Source organism: Primulina tabacum, chromosome 16 (genome assembly GCF_025594145.1).
Source record: "Primulina tabacum isolate GXHZ01 chromosome 16, ASM2559414v2, whole genome shotgun sequence".
Lineage (NCBI taxonomy): Eukaryota > Viridiplantae > Streptophyta > Magnoliopsida > Lamiales > Gesneriaceae > Primulina > Primulina tabacum.
This window is the reverse complement of record NC_134565.1, coordinates 25,072,968-25,097,905: the sequence shown is the minus strand read 5'-3', so window position 1 is coordinate 25,097,905 and position 24,938 is coordinate 25,072,968. Positions and strand designations below refer to the sequence as shown.

At 34.4% G+C, this 24,938-nt stretch overlaps 2 protein-coding genes across 2 annotated transcripts; one reads left to right on the top strand and one right to left on the bottom strand.

Annotated features, from left to right (window-relative positions):
- Window positions 1-9,512: 9,512 nt before the first annotated feature.
- On the top strand, window positions 9,513-11,372 carry LOC142528434 (phytoene synthase 2, chloroplastic-like). The gene is made up of 6 exons (XM_075633482.1): window positions 9,513-9,855; window positions 9,938-9,988; window positions 10,169-10,341; window positions 10,430-10,665; window positions 10,930-11,122; window positions 11,205-11,372. The coding sequence occupies exons 1-6, from the start codon at window positions 9,513-9,515 to the stop codon at window positions 11,370-11,372; spliced, it is 1,164 nt and encodes a 387-aa protein (XP_075489597.1).
- A 2,529-nt stretch (window positions 11,373-13,901) lies between these two features.
- LOC142529755 (non-specific lipid transfer protein GPI-anchored 6-like) lies at window positions 13,902-22,516 on the bottom strand. Its single transcript, XM_075635378.1, has 3 exons — window positions 22,117-22,516; window positions 21,893-21,985; window positions 13,902-14,108 (listed from the first exon to the last, which is right to left on the bottom strand). The coding sequence occupies exons 1-3, from the start codon at window positions 22,451-22,453 to the stop codon at window positions 13,930-13,932; spliced, it is 609 nt and encodes a 202-aa protein (XP_075491493.1). The 5' UTR covers window positions 22,454-22,516; the 3' UTR covers window positions 13,902-13,929.
- Between the last annotated feature and the right edge of the window lie 2,422 nt (window positions 22,517-24,938).

Genomic DNA, 24,938 nt, shown 5'->3' with positions numbered 1-24,938 from the left:
TGGACATGAATTTTCAATCCCCGTGAGAAAAGATACTCTATTTATCATATATTAAAACTTCACGTCATGTACTTGCGTACGAAAATCACGCAAAAAGTTTTTGGCACTGCTGTAGGCTAAGGATTTAATTTTGTTTACAATAATACTATTACCAAATGATCTTGATTTTAATTTAGATCTATTTTTTTATTTTTTATATTATTGATTTAGTTTTGTTTTTCTCCGTGTTTGCAGTTTATGCGAGATCTCAAAGTCTTGACTTGCAAATATTTGATCAAGATATAGAACAAATAGCTAGGAGATTAAGAAAAACGAACGGTTTGTACAATCGAGTTAGGAGGATTAAGCCACAAGTGTAGTGATTTCCGTTGGTTTACAATTCCAGAGTATACATGGACCCGAAGCCGGACCCTGACACAGGGTCCGTGCCCTTGTTTTTTTTGAAGGGTGAGATTCCAGAGTCTATACGGACCTGGAGCCGGACCCTGACACGGGGTCCGTGCCTTTGTTAATTCCGTAGGTTGAGTTTTCCGTGTCTTCCATTGCTTGGGAAATGATCACACTTCTTATAGAGATTGTTTTGGGGTTCGATGTCATGGCTTAGTACGATGATTAAACGAGGTCAAGTTCCGAGGGATTTAGAACGTCATAAGAAAATTGTCATTTTGGTGGTGAGCACGAGTTCCTACGTCTAAGTTACGAAAGTTAAGTGCTTGAAAATGTGTTAGTATGTGCAACAGTAGCCCCAAGCGAGATCCAATGAATCTCTCAACGCCAAGTAAGTATGTTCGACGTGCGAAAGAAAAAGTTTATGTTTTTGAGGTATGCTAAATGTCTTGTGACCAAATTATGAACGGGTTTGGAAGTCGGTGAACGTGGCCGGTGACCTCTCCACCCCGATAAAGCACGACCGAGTTTAGATCAGGATTGGAAAGCGGTAAAGCATGACCAGGGACCAATCCACTCGGTAAAACATGACCGGAGATCTGATGTATGTGGTAGTGGATCTTTTCTTCCAGCCCAGTACTGTGGTTTAGTCTGATCAGGCGCACTTATGTATGAGTCACTTGCTTTGAAACATATCTCTACGCAAAATGTTGATGTTATGTATGCTCAAATATGTATGATGCAATTACAAAAAGTTTTATGATATGAAGGCACGTCTATGATTATGTTATTACGTTCAAGTTTCAAGTATGTACGCTCTATTTTAAAGATGTATATGGTTTTATTACGTATTACTTGTTATACTCAGTTTATACGTGTTGAGTCTTTAGACTAACTAGACTTGATCGATGCAGGTGAGGACGAGTATGAGGAGACGAGGGTTGGGGACCAATGAGCCGGCTTGGGCTGCGCAGGAGGCTAAACCCGAGGACCGCCCATGTTTTTAAGAACTTTATGCATGTTTCAAATACTCTGATTTCACGTTATTTTTTACGATGTTTAAACTAGTATTTTTAGCAAACTTTATTTGTTATCTTTTTATAGTAAATATTTTGGAAAGAACATTTTATTGTTATCGAAATTAGAAGGTTTATTTCTTATTAAAATTTTTTTTATTTTTCCACAAATTTCAAGTAGTTTAAAAATACAGTACGTTACATTAACCATATTAACAAGTAATACGTATACATCCACATGCAACAGTGAAAATACTTTTAATTAAAATAAATTTTCATGAATATGCATAAACTTAAACCTTTTCTTTCATCATATATTTTTCATTTCATCATATACATATACATTTTCCCCTTAGATGAATTCAGATAATTAATTGTGACTTTCGTATCAGTTGTTTGTCGATTGATCAATCTTACGTATTACCATGGTACTAGGCGGCGGGGACATCAGCGACACTCTCACCCGTCAACTGAGCATTGACCTTACATGTCATCGTGTCATTTCGTATTACTCACAATCAAATCACCACCTTCAAACATTTTATCATACCCATCATTTATAAAAATTCATGTATATAACATTTTCTTAAAACCAAGCATGCAATTTATTCTTTAACATTTTGTAATTTTCATCATAAAATTCCATAACCTTTCAAAATATACATTTTAACATTTGTTACTGCATTCAGGACACTACCAGGGCTCCTAAAAATTTCAGGTGTAAAATGATCGTTTTGCCCCTGAAACCCTAACTTTCTCATTTTACCCTCGAACCTTAAAACGACGAGCCGAATCCATCCAAACTTACCGTGACACCTTAAAATACACTCATAAATATTTTTTATACGTAAACTTAAGCCCTTAGATAAATTCGAAATTCGTTTTAAAACTTGAACCGAAGTCTCGGTTTTATCCCAAATCAACTCGAAACTTAACCAAACTTTAACCAATACTTACTAACACCTAACCAACCCTTTTTCAACCCAAATCAAGACATTTAGAACCCATAGAAATGCCTAGAAATCTGCTGGAAATTTCTGCTCCTTCGAACCTAACCCTAGCCTAACCATCCTCTAGTTCCTTCGAACCTAGTCCTTGACCAACAAGTCCAGACCCTATGCAACCTTCCTACAACCAAGACTGAACCCTAGGGACCCCTTTGGACCAAGCCCTATAGGCCATGCATGATGACGTCCCCGAACCCGCACACACCACGATCGCGTGGTCAAGACTCGCGGCTCCAGTCCCTACCACTAAACCAGCACGGCTCCGCCCCCTCTAGGACCACCACATAGCCATCCTAGATCACTTGGATTCACCCAACTTTGCGCACATGTCTTCACCCTCAAAAACCCATGAAGCCGAACCCTAGTTCCCATAAAACCCAATATTTGAACAGCTCCTTTCCTTTTCTGTTGGAACATTTCATGTTCGCAATCTTTACTTGATTTTGATGTTAACAAAACTTATTATTTTTTTCTAATAATTTACCTTAGTACGCAAAAAGCTGGAACTAAAATAATCAGTTAAGAGCAGAAACTAAAGACTATCGAAAACGCCAACTGAACGTACCAAATGATTGACAAAACTGAACTAGTTCAACTTATGTATCAAGAACAGTTCAACTGAATGGCCAGCTGAAAGGCAGTTCAGCAGAAGACCTTCAGAAGCCCGGCCAGCTGATGAAGAGTTCAACTAATGAAGATCCTAGCTGACCAATTCGACTGAATCAGTGAAATCAGTTCAGCTAATGAGCCAACTGATTTCACCTCACCAACTAAAGACCAGTTCAAATTACAAGTTCAGAACATCGGTTAGGAGCAATCAGCTGCGGAACACGACAGTCAACATTATTGGAATCCAGCTGTGCGCAAAGGTACAAAAGCTTTTGTCCAGTCAAAGAACAATAATAGATGTTGCATCAAGCGATCAAAGCCAAAGAGTTCCAGAATGGTTGTCGGGCAGTACAACACATACTTCGAGGAACGAATTCAAATGCAACGGATAAAATAATCGAGTCTCACTGTACGATCAGTTTCTCCCGCCTATAAATCGAAGATCAAGTGAAGACTCGGGCAGAGAGGAACACATAGATAAGAGTGAGTGGAAAAAGAAGTAGGCACGTTTAAAAGATATATCAGCTCTGAAGAAGCAAAAAATCCCAGTTCTGAGGGAACACTTCAACGTGTTAATTAGCTTAGATTAGAAGCCATTTTCTCTCAGTGTGTGAGAACACTTTCATGGTGTATTCTTTGTTCAATTCTCACACACACGCACACACCACCACTCAAATTACAGTCTTGCACAAAGACAATAAACTTGTGTATGTAGTCTTTGACACATAGACGTTAAACAAGTGTTGGCTGAAAGGTACTGCCTTTAGTCTAGACTAGGAGTTCAGTTAGGCAGTAGTGTAAGTCATAAGCTGTGTAGGATTTGTACAAAGAGTTGTATAAATCTAAGTCTTCTAGTAGATCCTACTCAATGTGGTAGAAGAGGTGACGTAGGAGCAGTTGAAGTCTCCGAACATCCATAAATTTATCTTGTGTATATAACTGATTAGATATTGTTTTCTAACTGATTTGATCAGCAAGAGTATCTGTCGGTTCACTTCTATCCATAACTGAACTGATAAGAGCTCTAACTGTTTCCCTTATTTCATTCGATCGGTTTTACACAAGCAACGTAAAACATATCAGTTTCCTTAACGAAGGATTATTTCGAGTGTCTTTCGCTTGGTTTTAAACCAAACTCGATCTAATTCATTGGCGTACACGTTCTTAGAACATGAGCTATTGCGGCTCTTGGAGAATATTGTGTTCGAAGCACCCTTCGGTGCCCGGCACACGATCCTTCACTTTCCTTTCTAGCCCTTAACCTTGCATCTATGGACCCTTAAACCCTCTGAAAATTGACCCTTATAATAGCCCGAACCTGGCATCCCCTTTGTGCATCAATACCATGAATTATAAAGCATGAAAATCCAAGTTTTAACATGTGTATGCAATAAAAACAAAAATAATATGATGATTATTAGATTGTAAATGCAAGAACACACATTCACACATAATATGGTATGAACGATGAGAAAGGAAAGAATAAAGCGTGTCTTTGTGTGATTCACGCATGTAAATCAATTTTAGATGCGAAGAACGTTGGCGGAGAGACGGAGAATCCTTGTTGCGTTTTCTTTCTTTAAAAACCGATGTGAATTTCTTCGAAAACGTGTGTGTGTGCGTGGTCGTGTGTTGATAGGGAAACACCCTAGATATGAAGTGTTTTTGTAGTTTAAAAACTCCATCTTTTGATATAAATAATTGGGTAACAAGCTAGGTCCAATAACCTTAGTATAATAGACCTATAATTATATTGTAGGAAAATATCTCGTTTAGAAAAGCTTTCGAAAATAATAACTGAGCCTCCAAAAGCCCATGTTTTCTTTCAAAATCGAGTACCGGTTTAAAATACGACTCGGCATGTAAAAACATCTCCAAAAAACCATTTTCGAAATCACCTATTAAAATATGCGGTTTATTAAATAATTAAAAATAGTCATTTAATAAAAATATTTCTCATTTACAGTCCTCGGTCTCTCTTTCTTGTTCGCGTATCAAATAACCCTTGAAAACACATTTTTATGCATTCTAATAGAAAACCACATTTTAAACATGTAAACATGCATACTTCATTTCATCAATGCAATTAAAATAATTTAATTAGGCATTTTCCATTTTCCTTAGATTTGCATGCAGTTGGATTACGTTATCGCATTTTGGACCTTACAATTATTTAGATGAAGCTTCCACAAAAACTCAAGGATCCAGGTAGTTTCACGATCCCATGTACTATTGGAGGTTAGTTTGTGGGATGGGCATTATGTGATTTGAGAGCAAGTATAAACTTGATGCTCTATGAATCTACGTGAAGCTTCGACTATCCAAGATGAAACCCATCAATGTGTCATTGCAACTTTCAGACATATCAATTACATATCCATATGGTGTGGTTGAGGATGTTTTGGTAAATATTTACAAACTCATTTTGCCATCTTATTTCTTGATTCTGGATGTAGAAGAAAACCATGACATTCCCATCATTTTAATACGAACTTTCTTGGTCACAAGAAAAGCAAAGATCAATGTGAAAAAGGTGAACTAACCATGCAAATTGAGGACAAGGAGGTCACCTTCAATGTCTTTCAATTGGGAAGAAACCCAAACAAAGAGCAAAAGAAGTACAAGTTGCAATAAGTTGAGAAGGTGGAGCGATGCTACAAAATTTAGGTGATCAAAGAGCAAAACAAAACGCCTGACATAGTGATGGGTATAGTGAAGAAGTATAAGAAGAAGAGAAAAAGGATCAAACAAGTTTGCATGGTGAAATAGAATAACAAATCCTCCAACAAAACTGCCATACAGTCAGGTTGATGACTGTTAACAAAACGCTTCTTCGGAGGCAATACAAGAATTATATTCTTTTTCTGATTATTTCTTTTCTTAATTCGTTTTTTAATTTATATTTGAATTTTCATGTATTTTACACCATTTGATTGAGTCGTTGTTTATTTAGATATTTTTGATTGTCTGTTTGTTAAGGGTGTCAAATTTTCCTTCCCTCAGACAATTTCCTGCATTTTTTATTGTCTGTTTGTTAAGGGTGTCAACTTCGTTGTCAATGTCGAATGAAATGCAAAGGTGATTCAAGGAAGCGATAAATGCTATTGACGATTACCTGCATTTAAAGGAGCATAATGTTAGGATGATTTGACTCATTGGGAAATTGGTTGGCCTCGACTTGGTTACGCGAAACAATCTAACGACTGATATTCTCTTTCTATCGCTACCTTTCTCATTCGACAGTTTTGTGACCAATTTCAATATGAACAAGCTGGAGTCCACCCTTGAAGAGTTGGTCAACGATCTTACTACTTATTACGCCACAATAAAGAAAGAAAAGCCTAGTACTCTTGTGGGATTTTAAAATAATTAGTAATATTTTATCTGTATCAATTTTCTGTATATCTGCGATGTCTTCACATAATCCACTTTCCATTATTCTCAATCAAAACAAGCCAATTGACCCTAATTATCATGACTGGCTATGAAATCTAAAGATTATTTTGAATTTGGATAAGTTTGCTTATGTACTCGATAAGGATCCTCCAAAAGACACAAGATCCGATATCAGCCCTGTTGAGCTAGCCACGCTTGAGAAATGTTTGAATCATGATATCTAAGCTAAGAGTTATATATTGGCTTCAATGTTGAATGAACTCCGGAGACGGTTCGAGGAAGTGGTGAATGCTGCTGACATTCATCTGCATCTAAAGGAGCGTGTTGTTAGGATGATTGGGCTCATCGAGAAATTGGTTGGTCTCGAATTTGTTACACCAAATCTGAAACTCACTCAATGGCCCAAGAAGCATGACAACGTAACAAGTATGTTTCCACCACAAGAAGCATGGATTAGAGGCACAATTGCAAGGAGTAACTCACCAAAATTTGTTCTGGCAATGTTATGTTTTACATAGAATTTAATGTCTCAATTAAATCTTCTTCTTGGGTATTGGATACTGGTTATGGTTATCATCTTTATAATTATTTGCAGGTAGTGGCAAGAAGCAAGAGGCTTAAAGATGGTGAAACCTTCTTAAAGATGGTAAATGGAGCGAGAGTTGCCGCCAAAGACATCAGAGAAGTTACTTTAATTTTAAAATATTATTTTGAGAGATGTTTTAATCGTTTCTGATTTGGTTAACAAAATTATTTGTATTCTCGTGTTTGATATATATGATTATTCTTGTGTTTTTGTTGAAGATATTTTCAATATTTACAAAATTGAATTTTAAATTGGAACTGGTGAATTAGAAAATGATATCTACAAACTGATATTAAAATACATTTCATTAAACAATTATCAAGCACAAAATGAAACAAAACAAAGAGAAGAAAGTAAGATAATCCAAAAAAAAAAGCACACATGACACACAAAAATATGTCATATTTTCCAAAGAAGAATGCATAAATTAGTAGGAAATTTATGTTTGAATTTTCAAAAACAAATTATCTAAGTACCTGAATAGTTGGAGCCCAATGATTATTCACTAAAGGTAATTAAATAAACACCATATGGATGATGTTTAATCCATACAACATCCAAGTATTTTTTTTATGACAAATTCAATTTCAAAATTTTAAATTTCGCTGCGTTCTTGAATACGAGAAAACGATATACCGCAAGATTAATCCTAACAAAAGTCAAAAAAATTTCCATATATGTCCATATATACTAATATTTTTTTGCATTTTTCTATCTTTATCCCTCTCTTTTTTTTTTTTTTGTAATTTGTAATTATACCTATAATTTATGCAAAATAAGGGGTAAACATATATATTCACAATGCAAAAACGTAATATGAATATATTAGAAATAGATTTTATCAAATGACACCAGGTAATCCTGAGTTTCTTAATCACTTTTGAGGACAGGAGAGGAAAATAAGCAACGGTCCAACATGAGCCAAAAGGAGAAAGATCGGTTTCTTTCATTTAAATTAATGTTTTGAGAATTTATGGAACTAATTTAAAAGATCAAAGTTTTGCATTCCCTCAAATTCGTTATATCTCCCCTTCAATTTTTTCTAGACCAATGATATATTGGCTTAATGATAAATGCGAGATCACAAGATATATAAGATCTCGAGTTCGAATCTCACTAATTACATAGTTTAGATAGGAAATTCTCAACCCCCACTATGTATGTAAAAAAATCTGGGTCCGCCGGAACAATTTACCTTTTTCTTTGTGTGTTGAAAACAAAGTGGCAACAAAGAAGGTAGCCATCTTCTATGTTGTATACCTTATTTATTTATTAACAATGGAATGAAACAATTTCATATTATTGGTAAACACAAGGAACAAAAAAGGAATAAAAACTGGACAAAATTAGTAGTGCAAAGGTGTAACACAAAAACTTTTGTGAGACGGTCTCACGGATCAATTTTGTGGGTCGAATATCTTATTTGGGTCATCCATGAAAAAATATTACTTTTTATTGTGAATATCGGTAGGATTGACCCGTCTCACATGTAAATATTCGTGATACTGTCTCACAAGAGACTTACTCAAAGTGTAAATCAGATAACAATTTGGTTGCTTTTGTCGCCTGCCACATGAATGAAATTTCAGTAGATTTTAAACAAACTTCCACTTGGAACGAAGTTAAAGCTCCATGACAAAAACATAATATTACGAGAAGATAAGCCATGAAAATTTAGTGTTAAGAAAAAGGAATCAACGGAGGCAAAGATTCTGATGACACCAAAAAGACTATTTTAGAAACAATAATAATGTCTTGGAAAATATCCAAAGACAAAATGGAATCTTTGTGGTTATGCTTTGCGATTATTCCTATTTTTAGATAAAATTAAGAATTGAGATGAGGTTGATTGAAAAATTAAGAATTCGAGGTGAACACTATGTTAACAAGCGATATATGATATAAATTGATATTAAAAAAGGATGAGATGGAAAATTAAATTTATTATATATATAAGAATAATGGAATATAATTTTCACATAGAGCAAAACAAAAAAGACATATTATATAAAAAGATATCAATAATTATAGAAAAAGGTTAATTATATACATTAAATCTGTGCAATCATGAGATTGTGGCCATGATTTTTATTAATTTTTTATTCATATTTGGAGTATACATATCCAAGAATACGTACGGAGAAAAGTGTTACCCTCAAGATTTGAAAGCATGGAATGTTTGTGCTCAAAATTTGAAAACATAAAAAGTTAATAGAGCTTTTTTCATGAGGATTTTTGTTGTAATCTCGAAGTTTTATAAATGTCATATATGCACTTAACCTTTATAAAAGTGATCAAGACCGGTTTAATGGCTTACAATAATTGTTTTTGTATTATCGTTTAATATTATTGTCTTTATCTTAACTAATATGACTGAAAACTTTGTACAAATTATTAATTATTTTTATTCATACTTTAATATTACCAACCAAGAAAAGAGAGAGCAAAGGGTTTTTTTTTTTAAACAGAGCCTAAAAAAACTAAGTTTGATATCCTTAAAAAGTTGCCAAAATGAGTACAGCACTCCCTTATGCAGCGCACCAGACCATAACATCAAGAAATTGCATATTCTTGCCACAAAATTGCGCGAAAACAAGTGCAAGATCCGAAGTGATCATTTCTATTCCAAAGAAATTGAGAAAGGATTCCTCCCATCTCCCTGAGTTATCGATAAAAAATGGAATATGTTCCACGGACGAGGTGGTACGAGAAATCGTTCACAGACAGTCGAAAAACATCAATCCAAATGCATATAATGCTCGCAGAAGACCAAGCTTCCATCCTATGTTTCTTGATGAAGCATATGAAAGATGCAAGGATATTTGTGCTGAATATGCCAAAACATTCTACTTAGGTACATTTGCACTACGTTAGTTGCTAGAACTTGTGGAGAATCTTGTCCTAGATATTAAATACAAGAAGTCTTTATGATGCAGGAACATTGTTGATGACCGAGGATAGACAGAAAGCAATATGGGCCATCTATGGTTAGAGATATGGTGCCTTTCTGTTTCTTATAGAATTGAACGTATGCCTACGTACACAAAATGAATAGCTACCCATCGCATAGTCGCGTACTACGGTGGAGGCATTTGTTGCTTCCCAACACGTTTTCAACCATACCATATCTTTTTCCATTCATTTTTGGCTTTCTTTTACTCTTGCAGTGTGGTGCAGGAGGACCGATGAGTTGGTGGATGGCCCTAACGCCGCCCATCTCAGTTCAGCCGTTCTTGACAGATGGGAAGAAAGATTGGAAGATATCTTCGATGGCCGGCCTTATGACATGCTTGATGCTGCGCTAACCGATACAGTCCACAGCTTCCCTTTAGACATAAAGGTGATTTAAAATCACTAATCCAACACCATAAATTGTTGTAGTTTTTTCCTTGTTATAACCATAGTTATGCTATAATTTTGATTTGTAGCCATTTAAGGATATGATTGAAGGGATGAGAATGGACACAATGAAGAATAGATATGCAAACTTTCATGAGCTTTACTTGTATTGCTACTACGTGGCCGGAACAGTTGGACTGATGAGCGTACCAGTGATGGGGATTGCAGCGGAATCGTCACTTTCAGCTCTCAGCATCTACAACGCAGCTCTCTACTTAGGCATAGGCAATCAACTCACCAATATCCTAAGAGATGTGGGTGAAGAGTAAGTCTTTGTTCCTATATTTTAGAGGACTCTAAATTGGGGGCAACTCTTTATATTTTACTAATTCTACATAAATATGAATATGGTCCTTAGAATCCATGCATGTTCCGTATTTTTTCATGGACTTCAAATAGTATGGCTCCCACATGTTAATGTAAATATTGGGTCGTGGATCGGAATTCTAAACTTGGGCTACAAATCATAATAAATACTAATCAACGTGCTTAACTCTAAAATCCAAATATTGTGTGGTTGTTTATTCAGTGCATCAAGAGGCAGAGTATATCTACCCCAAGATGAGCTTGGTAAATTCGGTTTGAGGGACGAAGACATTTTTTCAAGAAAAGTGAGTGATGAATGGAGAGGATTCATGAAGGAACAGATCACCAGGGCAAGGTTTTACTTTGATCAAGCTGAAGCTGGAGCATCTCAGCTCGACAAACCGAGTCGTTGGCCGGTACATACTTACAATTAATTATCTTGTTAAATTTATGTGACAAGTTTCTGCTTAATTCGATAAGTGGAAGTACTGTTTGTAGGTGTGGTCATCATTGATGCTGTACCGTATGATATTGGACTCGATCGAAAGCAACGATTACGATAACTTGACAAAGAGAGCTTACGTTGGAAGGACCAAGAAACTAATGACACTGCCGCTTGCCTTCACAAGAGCGCAGTCAGATCCTAGTCTGGTTGTTTTTCAATAGAAATTAATATTTTAATGATTTTACTTGGACTGTTAATTTGGAGAAGTTACGGCGACAAAACCTTTTCCCCTCATTCTGATATATTATATATGTTATCCTCGTAATATACCTCATGGGCATCATATAATAATACGCTGGTGTCTGAGCTCGGAATTCACCGAGTGCGCCCTGGTTTACAAAAAATTAGGTCCCCCGAGTGTAGCTGTCACGTCCAGAGACTGGTTTAATCGAGATCGACGTTGTTTTACAACCACACAGTCGAAAACAACAAGTCTCGTGGTATAGAATAAACCAAAAACCAGTTTATAACTCATAAGCAAACGTATAATTGTCTTCACAACGAAAATTTTCGAAAACGATAAAACTTATGCTAAAGTGTTTACAACGGAAAAACAAATAAGAACGAACATAGATCTAATTTAATTTTGTCCATCAACAGCCCTCTATCTGCTCTTCAGGCTTATCTTGAGAGGGAGAGTAAGAGGTGAGTGTTGATATGGTCGTCGTTCATCAAATGGAGGCCGTTCGAGCACGTACATGACATGATTCATATCATCAACATAAGCATATATTTGACTAGGCACTGAGATTCTTTAAGAAAGCAGTCTACATTCCACCATCCAGTCTAATGTTAAAGTAGGCATAATATATTTGACCAGGCACTGCTTTCTACTTTCCATGGTTTAACATTTAACATAAGCATATATTTCAACATGTTCAATTAATTGTTGAGAAAACTGGCTTGTATTCAATATTTTCTTCCAATTCGATTGATATCCAGCCTAAATTTCGAAATTACTATGTATCTTGCACTGGATTTCGAATTTCATTTATTTATTAGTCTGAATTTTTTTTTCATACCATATATTATTTAATATTTTCGAATTTCTTATTATTTAACAAGATTGAAAACAATATTCTATACATGTTCATGAATTAATAATTACAACTAGGGGTGGGCATAGTTTGGTTAAAACCGAAATAACCGACCGAACCGAAAAGTTCGGTTTAAATGGTTCGGTTTTATCGGTTTTTCGGCCGGTTACGGTTTCAAAATTAAAAAAATTCGGTTTTTCGGTTCGGTTTACGGTTTTGATCCTCAGAAAACCGAAATAACCGAACCGACCATATTATATTTAACCACAGAGCTTTTTGTATAATGGACTAATAAATGGGCCTTAGTCATGTGACAAGTCCAATATTGACAATTGAAATTTCAAATTTTTATTGAAGCTCATATTGTTAAATGTACTGAGATTTGAGATGCAAAATCTATGTGCATTTTGAAGTTGAAAATTGGAATTTAATGACTGTGTATCCTTTTATTGAAGAGACACTGTTTGAAATTGTATTTCAAATTGTTATTGAAGCTTAAATTATTAAATCATAAGTGTATTGTAATCGTATATGTTCTACTCATCTACTATAATTTTTTCTTTTATATGTATTGCATCCATCAAGCATCAAGTGATGTATAATTATATTTCTTAACAAAATATTATAAAACCGTATATAATCGACCATATAACCGAACCGTATTAAAAAAAAAACCGGACCGAACCGTAATAAAATGGTTTGGTTTTGGACCAGATATATTCAAAACCGAAAACCGAACCATTATAGAGAAAAATCGGACCGAACCGACCAACGCCACCCCTAATTACATCCTAAAAATATTTGGATTTTCACGGTAACAATTTCCAATACAAGTCCATACCAAATATAGAAAAAGCGTTCGTTTCTTTTTTATTTTTTCTTTTTATACAACCGTATGGTGAGAGAATTTATCTAACTTAGTACAACCCACAAAAGAAGTGTTCTTGTGACAACACTAAACTGAAAACATAATAAATTTGTTTTTGCTTATAAATCACAAAGTAGAAAAGCAAGAACTAGACGATAACACATCTACAACATATATCAACAACGATACAAAGTATTTGCATCGGAAATTACTAATCAAATGGGGCCTAATTTATTTCCTTCTCACGTACAATTTTATTTACTAATATTTAAAAAGAATGATAACTGATCCAATGCAACATCTACATAATATTGAATACGTCTCACGAATTTACATTAGTGAGTCGTGTCGATTCGACCCGAACTTTTTAGTGAAAAATAATACTTTTAACGTAAAAAATTAATATATTTTCATGAATCGAATCGAGTCGGAGATTCGTCTCAGTTCTCACACACAATTAACAGTAGGTTTTTTGTGCATATTATTTTTTCTCACCATGTTTGCACATGCATGGATGATAACCTACATTAAGTATGTCATAAAGCCACGGACATGTTGCAGCCAACTCATCCATTTATTGCAAAGCCCCACAAAAGCCATGTGGACGTTGAAGTTCTTCAACTCATCCCTCTATATATATATATATATATATATATATATATATTTATCATTATCATGAATAATGTACTTAGCAAATAAAATGACACTTGTAGGAAAACATAATCATGCAATTCATAAACAAAATGATATAGACTATTTTATTCACCTAAAAAACCAGAAGTAGATAAATAAAGAAACAATATTTTAGTCTCCTCAGTTAATTGAACATGTTGAAAACCAAAGATAATCAATTAGGCAATATATAAAATAGAGGACAGCCACCGTAAGCAACATCACAGAAACCATTTCAAACCCTAAAAATCTCTTTCTTCTTCCACCGTCACTCTTCTGATCAGAAGTTGTTGCTGTTGTACTTGAACTAGTGCTAATACCTATAATCAAATCAGGACGAAAATAAATCAGTACAGGTAATTTAAGTCACTGAATGAAAAATTAATTTAGTCGTGCTTTGAATATCCATGATTATGCTAAACAAAATTTTTTTCCTAAATAATATTTTTTGATTCACTAATTAACTTATCATATGTTGGATTTTAGTAATTCGTCAAAATTTTGTCTTGGATACACTAATTTCTATTTTTTTTACTACTTTGATCAAATCGCTAATGTGGCACCAAATACTTCAGCAAACAAAATGACGAAATAGAATTAAAAAAAATAAAAATCAAAGTTACCTCGCAGAACCAAATTTTGAATACATAATGAACTTAAACAAAAAATTAGTGGCCAAAAAACTTATTTTCTCATATTTTTTTGTACCCATTTCAAGAGAGGAATCAGCAGCAGGTGGGCAATTGGAATACAAACGGTGTATATATATATATATATATATATATATGTAAAAATGGACAAAGCACACAATATATTACTGATGCACAACAAATTATAAGAATATACTCCCTCCTTCATCAAATCTGCTTTTACTAGTATATCCATATTAACTAAGTTTTGGAAAATATGAAACCTTTTTTTGAATGAATTAAATGAGGGTAAAATATGAAGTTTTTTTGTGAACTTTGTTTTCCCAATTATTTACGTGTCAAAAACAAACAATCGAAGATAGTATAATAGTTTTTTTTTATATAAATAAAGCTATGGAATAATTGTTGGATCAATTTATTTATATGGGCTTATATGTGAATAATTATGTGTTGTGGGTTGTCTATTAAGTTAAGCCCAAAATAAAGTGATCAATTAATGTTTCGGGTTATTGGGCTTTAATGTATCTAATGGGTTGTGGGCATTTAATGTATAGAGACATAAGTAGTAATTTCTGTTTTTATGATGGGCTAAAACAGAAATAACAAAAGATATTGATAAACATTATCTGTAAATATAGGTCATGGTCCCCAGATCTCGCGTTATCACTTTCAATATTCTTTCCCCCATTAAGAAAATAGTTCTGAAGAGAAACTAAATGATTCTCTCAAGGAAAGAGCGCGTAGATCTAGGAAGATCAAGACACGTTCTAAAGAATTCAGGATTATAGCTTCAGGTACGCTTCCACTTAAGTTTTCAATCAAATTCTTAATGATTTAACGTGATGGATTCTTCGATTTATGGGTTTTCCCCATCAAGTGGTATCAGAGCCATTCATGTTTGAATCATTGAGATTTGTGTAAAGTTTTGGAGACTATTTGGATCCAGATCTGAAAAACATAAAATTTTGTTTAAAATTTTTTTTGATATGGCTTCAGATCTGGAGAATATATTGATATGTTTTCAGATCTGAAAATATTTTGATATGGTTTCAGATCTGAAAATTAATTTGGTTTAGATCTGAAAATTTTTTTGATATGATTTCAAATCTGGAAAATATTTTGGTTGAAAACCAATCTTTTAAAGTTTCAGTTTTGGTAAAAAGATTTGGTTGAAAATTTTTAAGGATTTGGCATAAGATTTCGATTTTCCTTCCAGTTTTGTTCAACAAAATATTTAAGTGGAAAATCGAAAATTTGGATTAAAATTTTTTTTAAAAAAAAAAATTAAGTACGGTTTCGGGTAGGGTCGTACGGACCCGGGTTGACCCGACCCGTACGGATTCGGGTCGGGTCGTACTACGGAATTTCCAAAATTTAAATTTTTTTTTCGATTCAGTTTTATTCGGTTAAGGTTAAATATTCATTAATTCAAATAATGATAAGGCTATATGTATTTTTAAAATTGATTAATTGAAATAAAATGTCGCCAAAGTGACCTCTTTTATGGAAATTAATTTTATTTTGAAATACAAAAGTATTTTGGGTATATGTGATTTATATGAATACTGATCGGCCCAAAGAAAGGTTAATATTTAATATAATCATATATGCAATTGTGGTGGTAAACATGTGATAGTTGTTCGGTTTTTCATGTGAATAATAAATCGGCCCAAAGGAAGGTTGTTATTTGACATGATAGTTACTATCAGTGTTTGACTGCTGCGCCAGGATATCACTTACAAGTTAATCTTTTATCCAAAGATGAAACATTAATGGAATGCTCGATATTCTGTTTATGGGGGTTTACATTATTTGAATTTATTGATTATTTTATTTGGATATTTGGTTGAGCATGTATGTTTTGTTTTTTTTTTTTTGTTCTCTGTTCAGATTTGACTCCTGCAAATATACATTCCAACATAAATTTTATTCCTATGTTAAATGGCTCGAATTTTAAGTCGTGGCAAGAGAATTTATTGATAGTTCTCGGAGTCATGGATTTGGACCTTGCGATAAGGGTTGACTCTCCTCCTGCTATTACGGATAAGAGTACCTCTGATGAAAAGAGGGAGTTTGAAAGGTGGGAGAGATCGAATCGCATGTGTATGATGATCATGAAGAGGGTCATTCCAGAAACATTCAGGGGCACAATGTCTAGCGACATGGCTACGGCTAAGGCTTTCCTTCAAGACCTCGAAAAGAGGTTTGCTAAAAGTGAAAAGTCTGAAATTGGTACACTTTTGGCAAGCCTTGTTTCAATGATGTACAGGGGTAAGGGCAATATCAGGGTGTACATTATGAAAATGTCTTATCTTGCTTCAAGGTTGAAAGCACTGAAGCTTGACCTCTCTGAGGACTTGCTGGGCATCTGGTTTTGATATCTCTTCATCCTCAGTTTAACCAGTTCAAGGTGAGCTATAACTGTCAGAAAGAGACTTGGTCTCTGAATGAGCTCATCTCGCACTGTGTCCAGGAAGAGGAAAGGTTGAAGCAAGACAAGACAAAAAGTGCTCATTATGCCTCTACCTCGAAGGATAAAGGAAAGAAAAGAAAGGATAAGGAAGCTGCGGATACACAGCCTCCGAAGAAACAACAGAAGAATCCTAGTGATTCTCAAAGTTCTAGTTGTTTTTTCTGTGGCAGTGATGGGCATATGAAGAAGCAGTGCAGTAATTATCACGCTTGGCGTGCTAAGAAAGGTATGCTTCTGAATATGGTTTTTTCTGAGGTTAATTTAACTTCAGTGCCTAGACACACGTGGTGGATAGATTCTGGTGCAACAACTCACATCAGTGTGTCTATGCAGGGTTTCCTGGATTGTCGAAAACCAAGTGATGCTGAAAGATTCATCTATGTTGGTGACGGCAACAAAGTTGAAGTTGAGGCAATAGGAAAATTTAGATTATTGTTAAAGACTGGAATATATTTGGATCTTTATGAAACATTTGTTGTGCCGTCTTTTAGACGGAATTTGATTTCTATTTCTGCATTGGACAAATTTGGTTATTCTTGTTCTTTTGGAAATGAAATATTCAGTTTGTTTCTCGATTCAAAATTGGTTGGTTTTGATTCTTTATCAGGATACGATAATCTCTATTCTTTGGATGTTATTGCTTCATTTAATGAATCCCTGCAAACAAGTAGAGGCACTAAAAGAAAATTAACCAGTGAGAATTCAGGTGCGTTATGGCACAAAAGATTGGGTCATATATCTGAAAAGAGAATAAGGAGACTCGTGTCAGACGAAATTCTCGAACCTTTAGATTACACAGATTTTAATAATTGTGTTAATTGTATAAAGAGAAAACAAACCAACAAAAGGAGATTTGAAGCCAACAGGTGTTCAGGCGTCTTAGAACTTATACATACTGATATTTTTGGACCAATCCTTTCGGCTTCTCGGAATGGTCAACAGTATTTTATAATGTTCACAGATGATTTTTCAAGATATGGCTTCATTTATCTCATCCATGAAAAGGCACAGTCATTGGATGTGTTCAAAAACTATAAAGCTGAAGTTGAAAATCAACTTGACTTAAATATTAAAAGCGTTAGATCTGACCGTGGTGGTGAATACTATGGTAGATATGACGGTTCAGGTGAACAATGTCCAGGATCTTTTGCTAGATTCCTGGAGGAATGCGGTATCGTCCCACAGTACACTATGCCGGGTTCGCCCACTATGAATGGTGTTGCTGAAAGACGAAACAGAACGCTCAAGGACATGGTGAGGAGTATGATCAGTCATTTTACATTACCAGAATCACTCTGGGGAGAAGCACTAAAGACCGCAGCATATATCCTTAACAGGGTTCCAACTAAGGCAACGACCAAAACCCCTTATGAACTTTGGACGGGTAAAAAGCCCAGTCTTAAGCATCTGCACGTTTGGGGATGTCCAGCTGAGGCAAGGCCTTACAAGCCTAATGAAAAGAAACTGGACTCAAGGACGGTTAATTGTTATTTTATCGGATACTCTGAAAGATCCAGGGGGTAAAAGTTTTATGATCCCACGAGTAAGTCGATTTTTGAGTCAGGAAATGCCAGGTTCTTTGAGGATGTTGAGTTTGCGGGGGGAGATAAAGTAAGGGATATTGTCTTTGAAGAGGAATATGTAAATATTCCCACAGGTGTCTTGGACATTGATCAGGATCATATTCCTCACTTTGACCAAGACACAATAAAGGAAAACAATATTAGAGATCCTCTCATTCCAGATGAACAAACTCAAGCACCTCCAGAACCTATGCCATTAAGGAGATCTATTAGAGAGCGGAGAAATGCAGTGCCAGATGATTACATTGTATTTCTTCAAGAACATGAGGCAAACATTGGATTGATGGAGGATGATCCTATTAACTTCCGTCAAGCCATGGAAAGTTCTAACTCTCAAAAGTGGAATGATGCCATGAATGAGGAGATAAAGTCCATGAAGGACAATGACGTATGAGATCTTGTCACATTGCCTAAAGGTACGAAGCCCATTGGTTGCAAATGGATATTTAAAACCAAGAGGGATTCGAAAGGCAATGTGGAAAGATATAAAGCTCATCTTGTCGCTAAAGGCTTTACAAAGAAAGAAGGTATTGATTATAAAGAGACTTTCTCTCCAGTTTCTTCGAAAGACTCTTTAAGGATTATAATGGCTTTGGTGGCGCATTTCGATCTTGAGCTTCATCAGATGGATGTAAAGACTGCGTTTCTAAATGGTGACATTGATGAAACGATTTATATGGTGCAGCCAGAAAATTTTGTGTCCAAAAACACAAATAATATGGTTTGCAAATTAAAGAAATCCATCTATGGGCTCAAGCAAGCATCTCGACAATGATATTTCAAATTTCATCAAGTGATCATCTCGTTTGGTTTTGAGATGTATTTGGTCGATGATTGTGTATACCATAAGTTCAGTTGGAGTAAGCATATTTTTTTGGTTTTATATGTTGATGACATTCTGCTCGCTAGCAACGATATAGAGTTGTTGCATGAAACCAAGAGATTTCTAGCTAAGAATTTTGAGATGAAAGATCTTGGTAATGCATCTTTTGTACTGGGTATTCAGATACATCGGGATCGTTCTCGGGGTATTCTTGGATTATCTCAGAAAGGCTATATCGAGAAAGTTCTCAAGCGATACGGGATGCAAGATTGTAAACCAACAGATACCCCTGTGGCTAAGGGAGACAAATTTAGTCTCAAACAATGCCCAAAGAATGATTTTGAGGAAAAAGAAATGCAGAAGGTTCCCTATGCATCTGCAGTGGGGAGTCTGATGTATGCTCAGGTTTGTACACGTCCAGATATTGCGTACGTGACAGGAATGTTGGGACGATATTTAAGTAATCCAGGAGTGGAACATTGGAAAGCAGTCAAAAAGAGTTTTACGGTACCTACAGAGAACAAAAGATTATATGCTCATATATCGGAGGTTGGATCAGCTTGAGATCGAGAACAAAAGATTACATGCTCATATATCGGAGGTTGGATCAGCTTGAGATCATTGGGTATACTGACTCCGATTTTGCTGGATGCCAAGATAGTATGAAATCTACATCGGGCTACATATATCTCCTTGCTGGAGGTGTCATTTCCTGGAAGAGTGCTAAACAGTCACTTATAGCTTCTTCCACCATGGCAGCTGAGTTTGTAGCGTGTTATGAGGCATCCAATCATGGAATATGGCTGCAAAATTTTGTCACCGGACTGCGCATTGTTGATGGCATTGAAAAGCCACTAAGATTACATTGTGACAATAAATCAGCAGTTATGTATTCCAATAACAACAGGAGCTCGACGAAGTCAAAACATATTGACATCAAGTTTCTGGTTGTTAAAGAAAGAATTCAGAGTGGAAAGTTGTCTATTGAGCATATCGGTACAAACTTCATGGTTGCGGATCCGCTTACTAAGGGACTACCACCCAAACAGTTTCATGAGCATACTGCTAGTATGAGTGTTATATCAATTGAGGAAATCCAGTTTTAGTGGGAGTTTGTTGTTTTAAATGCTTTTCATTTGTAGACATTTTCAGTTACAGTTATGTAAATTTATTTTCTGCAGAAATAAATTTCAAGTTAAGTCACACTCTGATTATTATTTAAAGTTTGATTTCGATAAGGTTAAAGGGAGGACCAGTTGGAAATAGGCATGTTACGGTCACATTGCATGAAATTTCCATGCTACACATCCACTTCATGATCCATGTCATTCAGTTGTGTTGGCATATGTGACCATTGATGGGTCTAGTTACCTTGAGAGTAGCGAAGACTGCTTTGATCCTATGTTGATGTGATTGATGGACCGGATTGGTTATAGATACATTTCGGAATGGCAACAATTTTGAGCTCATAGGGTTATTTTCACAAACATAATTATAAAGCTGCACATATAGCCCAAGTGGGAGATTGTTAGATCAATTTATTTATATGGGCTTATATGTGAATAATTATGTGTTGTGGGTTGTCTATTAAGTTAAGCCCAAAATAAAGTGATCAATTAATGTTTCGGGTTATTGGGCTTTAATGTATCTATCGGTTGTGGGCCTTTAATGTGTAGAGACATAAGTGTAATTTCTGTTTTTATGATGGGCTAAAACAGAAATATCAGAAGATATTGATAAACATTATCTATTAAAATGGGTCATAGTCCCCAGATCTCGCGTTATCACTTTTACTATTCTCTCCCCCATTAAGAAAATAGTTCTGAAGAGAAACTAAAGGATTCTCTCAAGGAAAGAGGGCGTAGATCTAGAAGATCAAGACACGTTCTAAAGAATTCAGGATTATGGATTATGACTTCAGGTACGCTTCCGCTCAAGTTTTCAGTCAAATTCTTAATGATTTAACGTGATGGATTCTTCGATTTATGGGTTTTCCCCATCAATAATCTCTTATACAATAATTAGTTTCATATTTCTTTCTTTTTAAAAAAATATTACTATATTATCAAATTATTTATTACTTCGCTGCCAAAAAAAAAACTTGATTGCCTCATCAATAATCACTGTATAAAGTAGTTCACTTTAAGTTGTTTTTACTTGAAATATAACAGATGCACTGATCATAAAGGATCATAAAGTATATTATAGTGTGCAGGGCAATCTAGAAATTAAGTTAAAAACCACATATATTTATATATCTGTATCTATATATATTATTAACAAAAAAAGAAATGAAAAATCATTTATAATTATTCCAAATATATAAGCACACATGGAGTACTTTGGGATACTAGTATTTATATAAAATGTACAGCGCCCATACTCAGAGTTGAAGATATAATGATAATAATGAATAAGAATTTTGATGGCAGTTGCTAAAAGTGTACACACACAGATATATATATATATATATATATATATCAATTTCATGGGGAACAGTTGATTGTCTTAGAAGGCAGTGAGGAGTGTAAATGTTCCCTCGTAATGCTTAGAGATGAGGCGAATGAATTCTTACCAGGTGCAGGAGAACTATTGGTTTTATTGGCAGCGTTTGCGAAATCATCAAACACCTTAGCATCTGGTGAGTTTGGCGGCAAATGTAGCAGACCTGCACCACAGATGAAACAATAACTCGTCAACCACACCTCCGAACAATCAAAGTTCCTGATCTATAACATTGTTGTTAAAAAAAGATTTTCAGAGAAAAATTAATTAAAGACGGGAAAAAGAGTGACTCACGAGGGCAGTCGGAGGCGTTAGCGGGTGCTTGGCATTGAGAGGGCAAACTCAAGGCGAGTGTGGCATTAATCTTGAAGCCAAGACTTGGATCATCCTTATCCTTCACCAGCAAACAGATGCACTCGGGGCTGCTCTGTATCACTTGTTTCAGACCAGTGCAGCATTCCTTTTGAGGAGATTTTGCTTGCCCAGTAACATATGGAAGACATGTGGCAAGCCCCACAAGTTGATTTGCGCATTTCTCCTTATCTTTGTCGATATCACCTGTTGCAAAACCAGCAAGGAATACCAAAATGCATGCAAGTTTTAGGACAGATGACATGTTTTTAGACTCCATTTCTTAATCTTAATAAAATATATGAAAGAGGGACAAGTAAAGGAGAGAGCTGGAGGCTTGCGAGGATAGATTCATTCCTTATATGCTTGTCTTTTCCAAGTTTTTTAGATTAAAAATTATTGCAAAATAAGAGGGGGTTGGGTGGGGGAAGTTGGAAATATTAATTATGTTATTATGTGGTAGACCTACGCTGAGGGCTCGATCTATCTTGTACGATCTTTACTTTTCGTTTTCAAATTGATTACGAGTGTGTCTACGTATATACACAACTACTTAGAATTTATTAAACACGAAAATTGGAATAACAGTTAGCAGTGATATTGGTGCAACGGGTAAATTGGGAATAACAGATTGGATGTAATCTTGGGCTAAAGTTGAGTCACAGGTTAGGTTCTTTCTCCTTCGGTCAAAAAAATGTTTCGGACACTGTCCTTGTAGAAGACGATAAATCATCTCTTGGTATTGTCACTGCGGAGCATAAGAAATTCAAACTTTCATATGTTTGTGACCTCGTCTTATAGACACAAAGAATCAAATGGTATTGAAGATTTATGGGTCTTTTTACTCACTGGCACGAAGTTATTTCACGAAGTTATTTTACGTCATTAATGATTCGATTTTGAAAGTACTTGTGTTTGAATAATTACTTAAAATTATTGATATAATGTGATAAATATATTTATTATTATATAAAAATTATTTATACTATTTGAGAGGATAACAATCTTGTATCGTCAAATTGAATTTTTAACATTGCATTCTATATCTTGGAATGTATTAATAAAAAGGCTAAAAAATATATTTAGAGACTTGTATATTATTTTTTTTATGAAAACTTTAAAGAGAAAATAAATATTTTTAAAAAAGTCAAAATTCTCGTCATTCATTAGATTAATAATTTTTAGTTATTTTTTAGAACATGTTAAAAAAATTACACTAAAGTTCTAATTAAGATTTATAATAATAATGTCAATTTATGAACATTCAATATACCAAAAATTTATTAGGCATTTTTCATTATAAAATTGAAAAATATACTATTTTATTTAATATTTTAGATAGTCCGTAGAAATAAATATATTAAAATATAAATAAATAAAAATATAATCGAAATTAAATAAAATGACATAATGAATGCATATATCTAAATGTAGTTTATATTTATAAAGGACATCAAATTCAAATTTATATTTAAAAAATGAAATCGAAAAGATTTAAAGTTTAATTACATATTTATTTGTTATTTTTTCAAATATTTAATGTGACAAGTGAATAGGTTAATATTAATATTTTTTTATAGTATATTATTTTTTCTGGAAAAGTACTATTTTTTATAAATGTTTCTTCTTTTTATATATATATATATAGACATAGATTAGATATAGGTATCTAAGAGCGAATTGGATCTGATCTATTCGAGTGTATTCTAATGGTTGATGGTTCACATCCTATTCCATCCTGTCAAAGTCCATGGACATCTGATACCCAAAAAAAATGGCACACGGATGTAAATACAATTTAAGAGATTTATCTTTATCTTAAATTATTGGATGACTTTATGTGTCATTAATTTCATCAATGGCTTTTTTCAATTTCCGATATATGTTTCTTTTTGTTTGCACAAATTAGCAATGCTAATTAATATATATATATATATTAATTGTGAGAGATATTTGGGAGAGGTCGACGTGGATTTGTTTGAAATTTCAAATAACTGTAAGGTTTTATGTTTTCCAACTCGTTCCATATTTTAAAAAAATTAGCACCCCAACCAAATATAGATATAATTTGAATTATATATCGGTTAAGATCGGGTTATTAGTTCAGATGGGGTAAGTAATCAATCTCAACAATTTCAAAATCAACTATGCTGTGTTAGCAACACTAAGTTGGAATTCTCAAAAGTTTGGTATCTATAAACAGTAGTTATGTACAGCGTTGAAATAAGTTCACTGAAACAGTTTGAACAGTGAAAATGGCTAATAAAATGAACATTTGGGGATATCAAACTGATATAAAAACATAAAATAAAATACACAAAATTGTTTCTGGATATTCGATTTTAACAACTCTTATGTCATTTTTTTTTCACTCAGGAAAGATACAATAGAAGAATTTGGTGATTACAAACAATTTGCCAAAACCCGCTTCAATATGACTTATCTCTTACCCAATGAAATTCCTACAATACTTCACACACTTGAACAAATTATCAATAATACTTTTACTGTCAATTACAAGTGTTTTCCTTCGAAAATACTCTAATCATAAATTGATACTCAATGGTCAGGTAAAAAAATATTAAGTGTGTTGAAGGATTACTTGATCAATTAGGCTCTCAAGAACTTGATAATATTTGATGATTCAGAAAATTGTGGAGAGCTTGAGAGTTCTCCTAACTGATCTTTTATAGGTTTCGAGTGCAACGGTTTAAATCTGATAGTCATTTCCAAATACAAACATTATTGTGTCATGTCATCATCTT

Bases quoted from the DNA above. Each gene is read 5' to 3' on its own strand.
- LOC142528434 (XM_075633482.1), top strand. From the start codon at position 9,513: ATGAGTACAGCACTCCCTTATGCAGCGCACCAGACCATAACATCAAGA. The intron at 9,856-9,937 runs GTACATTTGCAC...TTTATGATGCAG, and splicing joins TGCCAAAACATTCTACTTAG to GAACATTGTTGATGACCGAG. The intron at 10,666-10,929 runs GTAAGTCTTTGT...TTGTTTATTCAG, and splicing joins CTAAGAGATGTGGGTGAAGA to TGCATCAAGAGGCAGAGTAT.
- LOC142529755 (XM_075635378.1), bottom strand. From the start codon at position 22,453: ATGGAGTCTAAAAACATGTCATCTGTCCTAAAACTTGCATGCATTTTG. The intron at 21,986-22,116 runs GTGAGTCACTCT...TCTGTGGTGCAG, and splicing joins TAACGCCTCCGACTGCCCTC to GTCTGCTACATTTGCCGCCA. The intron at 14,109-21,892 runs GTAAGAATTCAT...ATTTGATTATAG, and splicing joins CAATAGTTCTCCTGCACCTG to GTATTAGCACTAGTTCAAGT.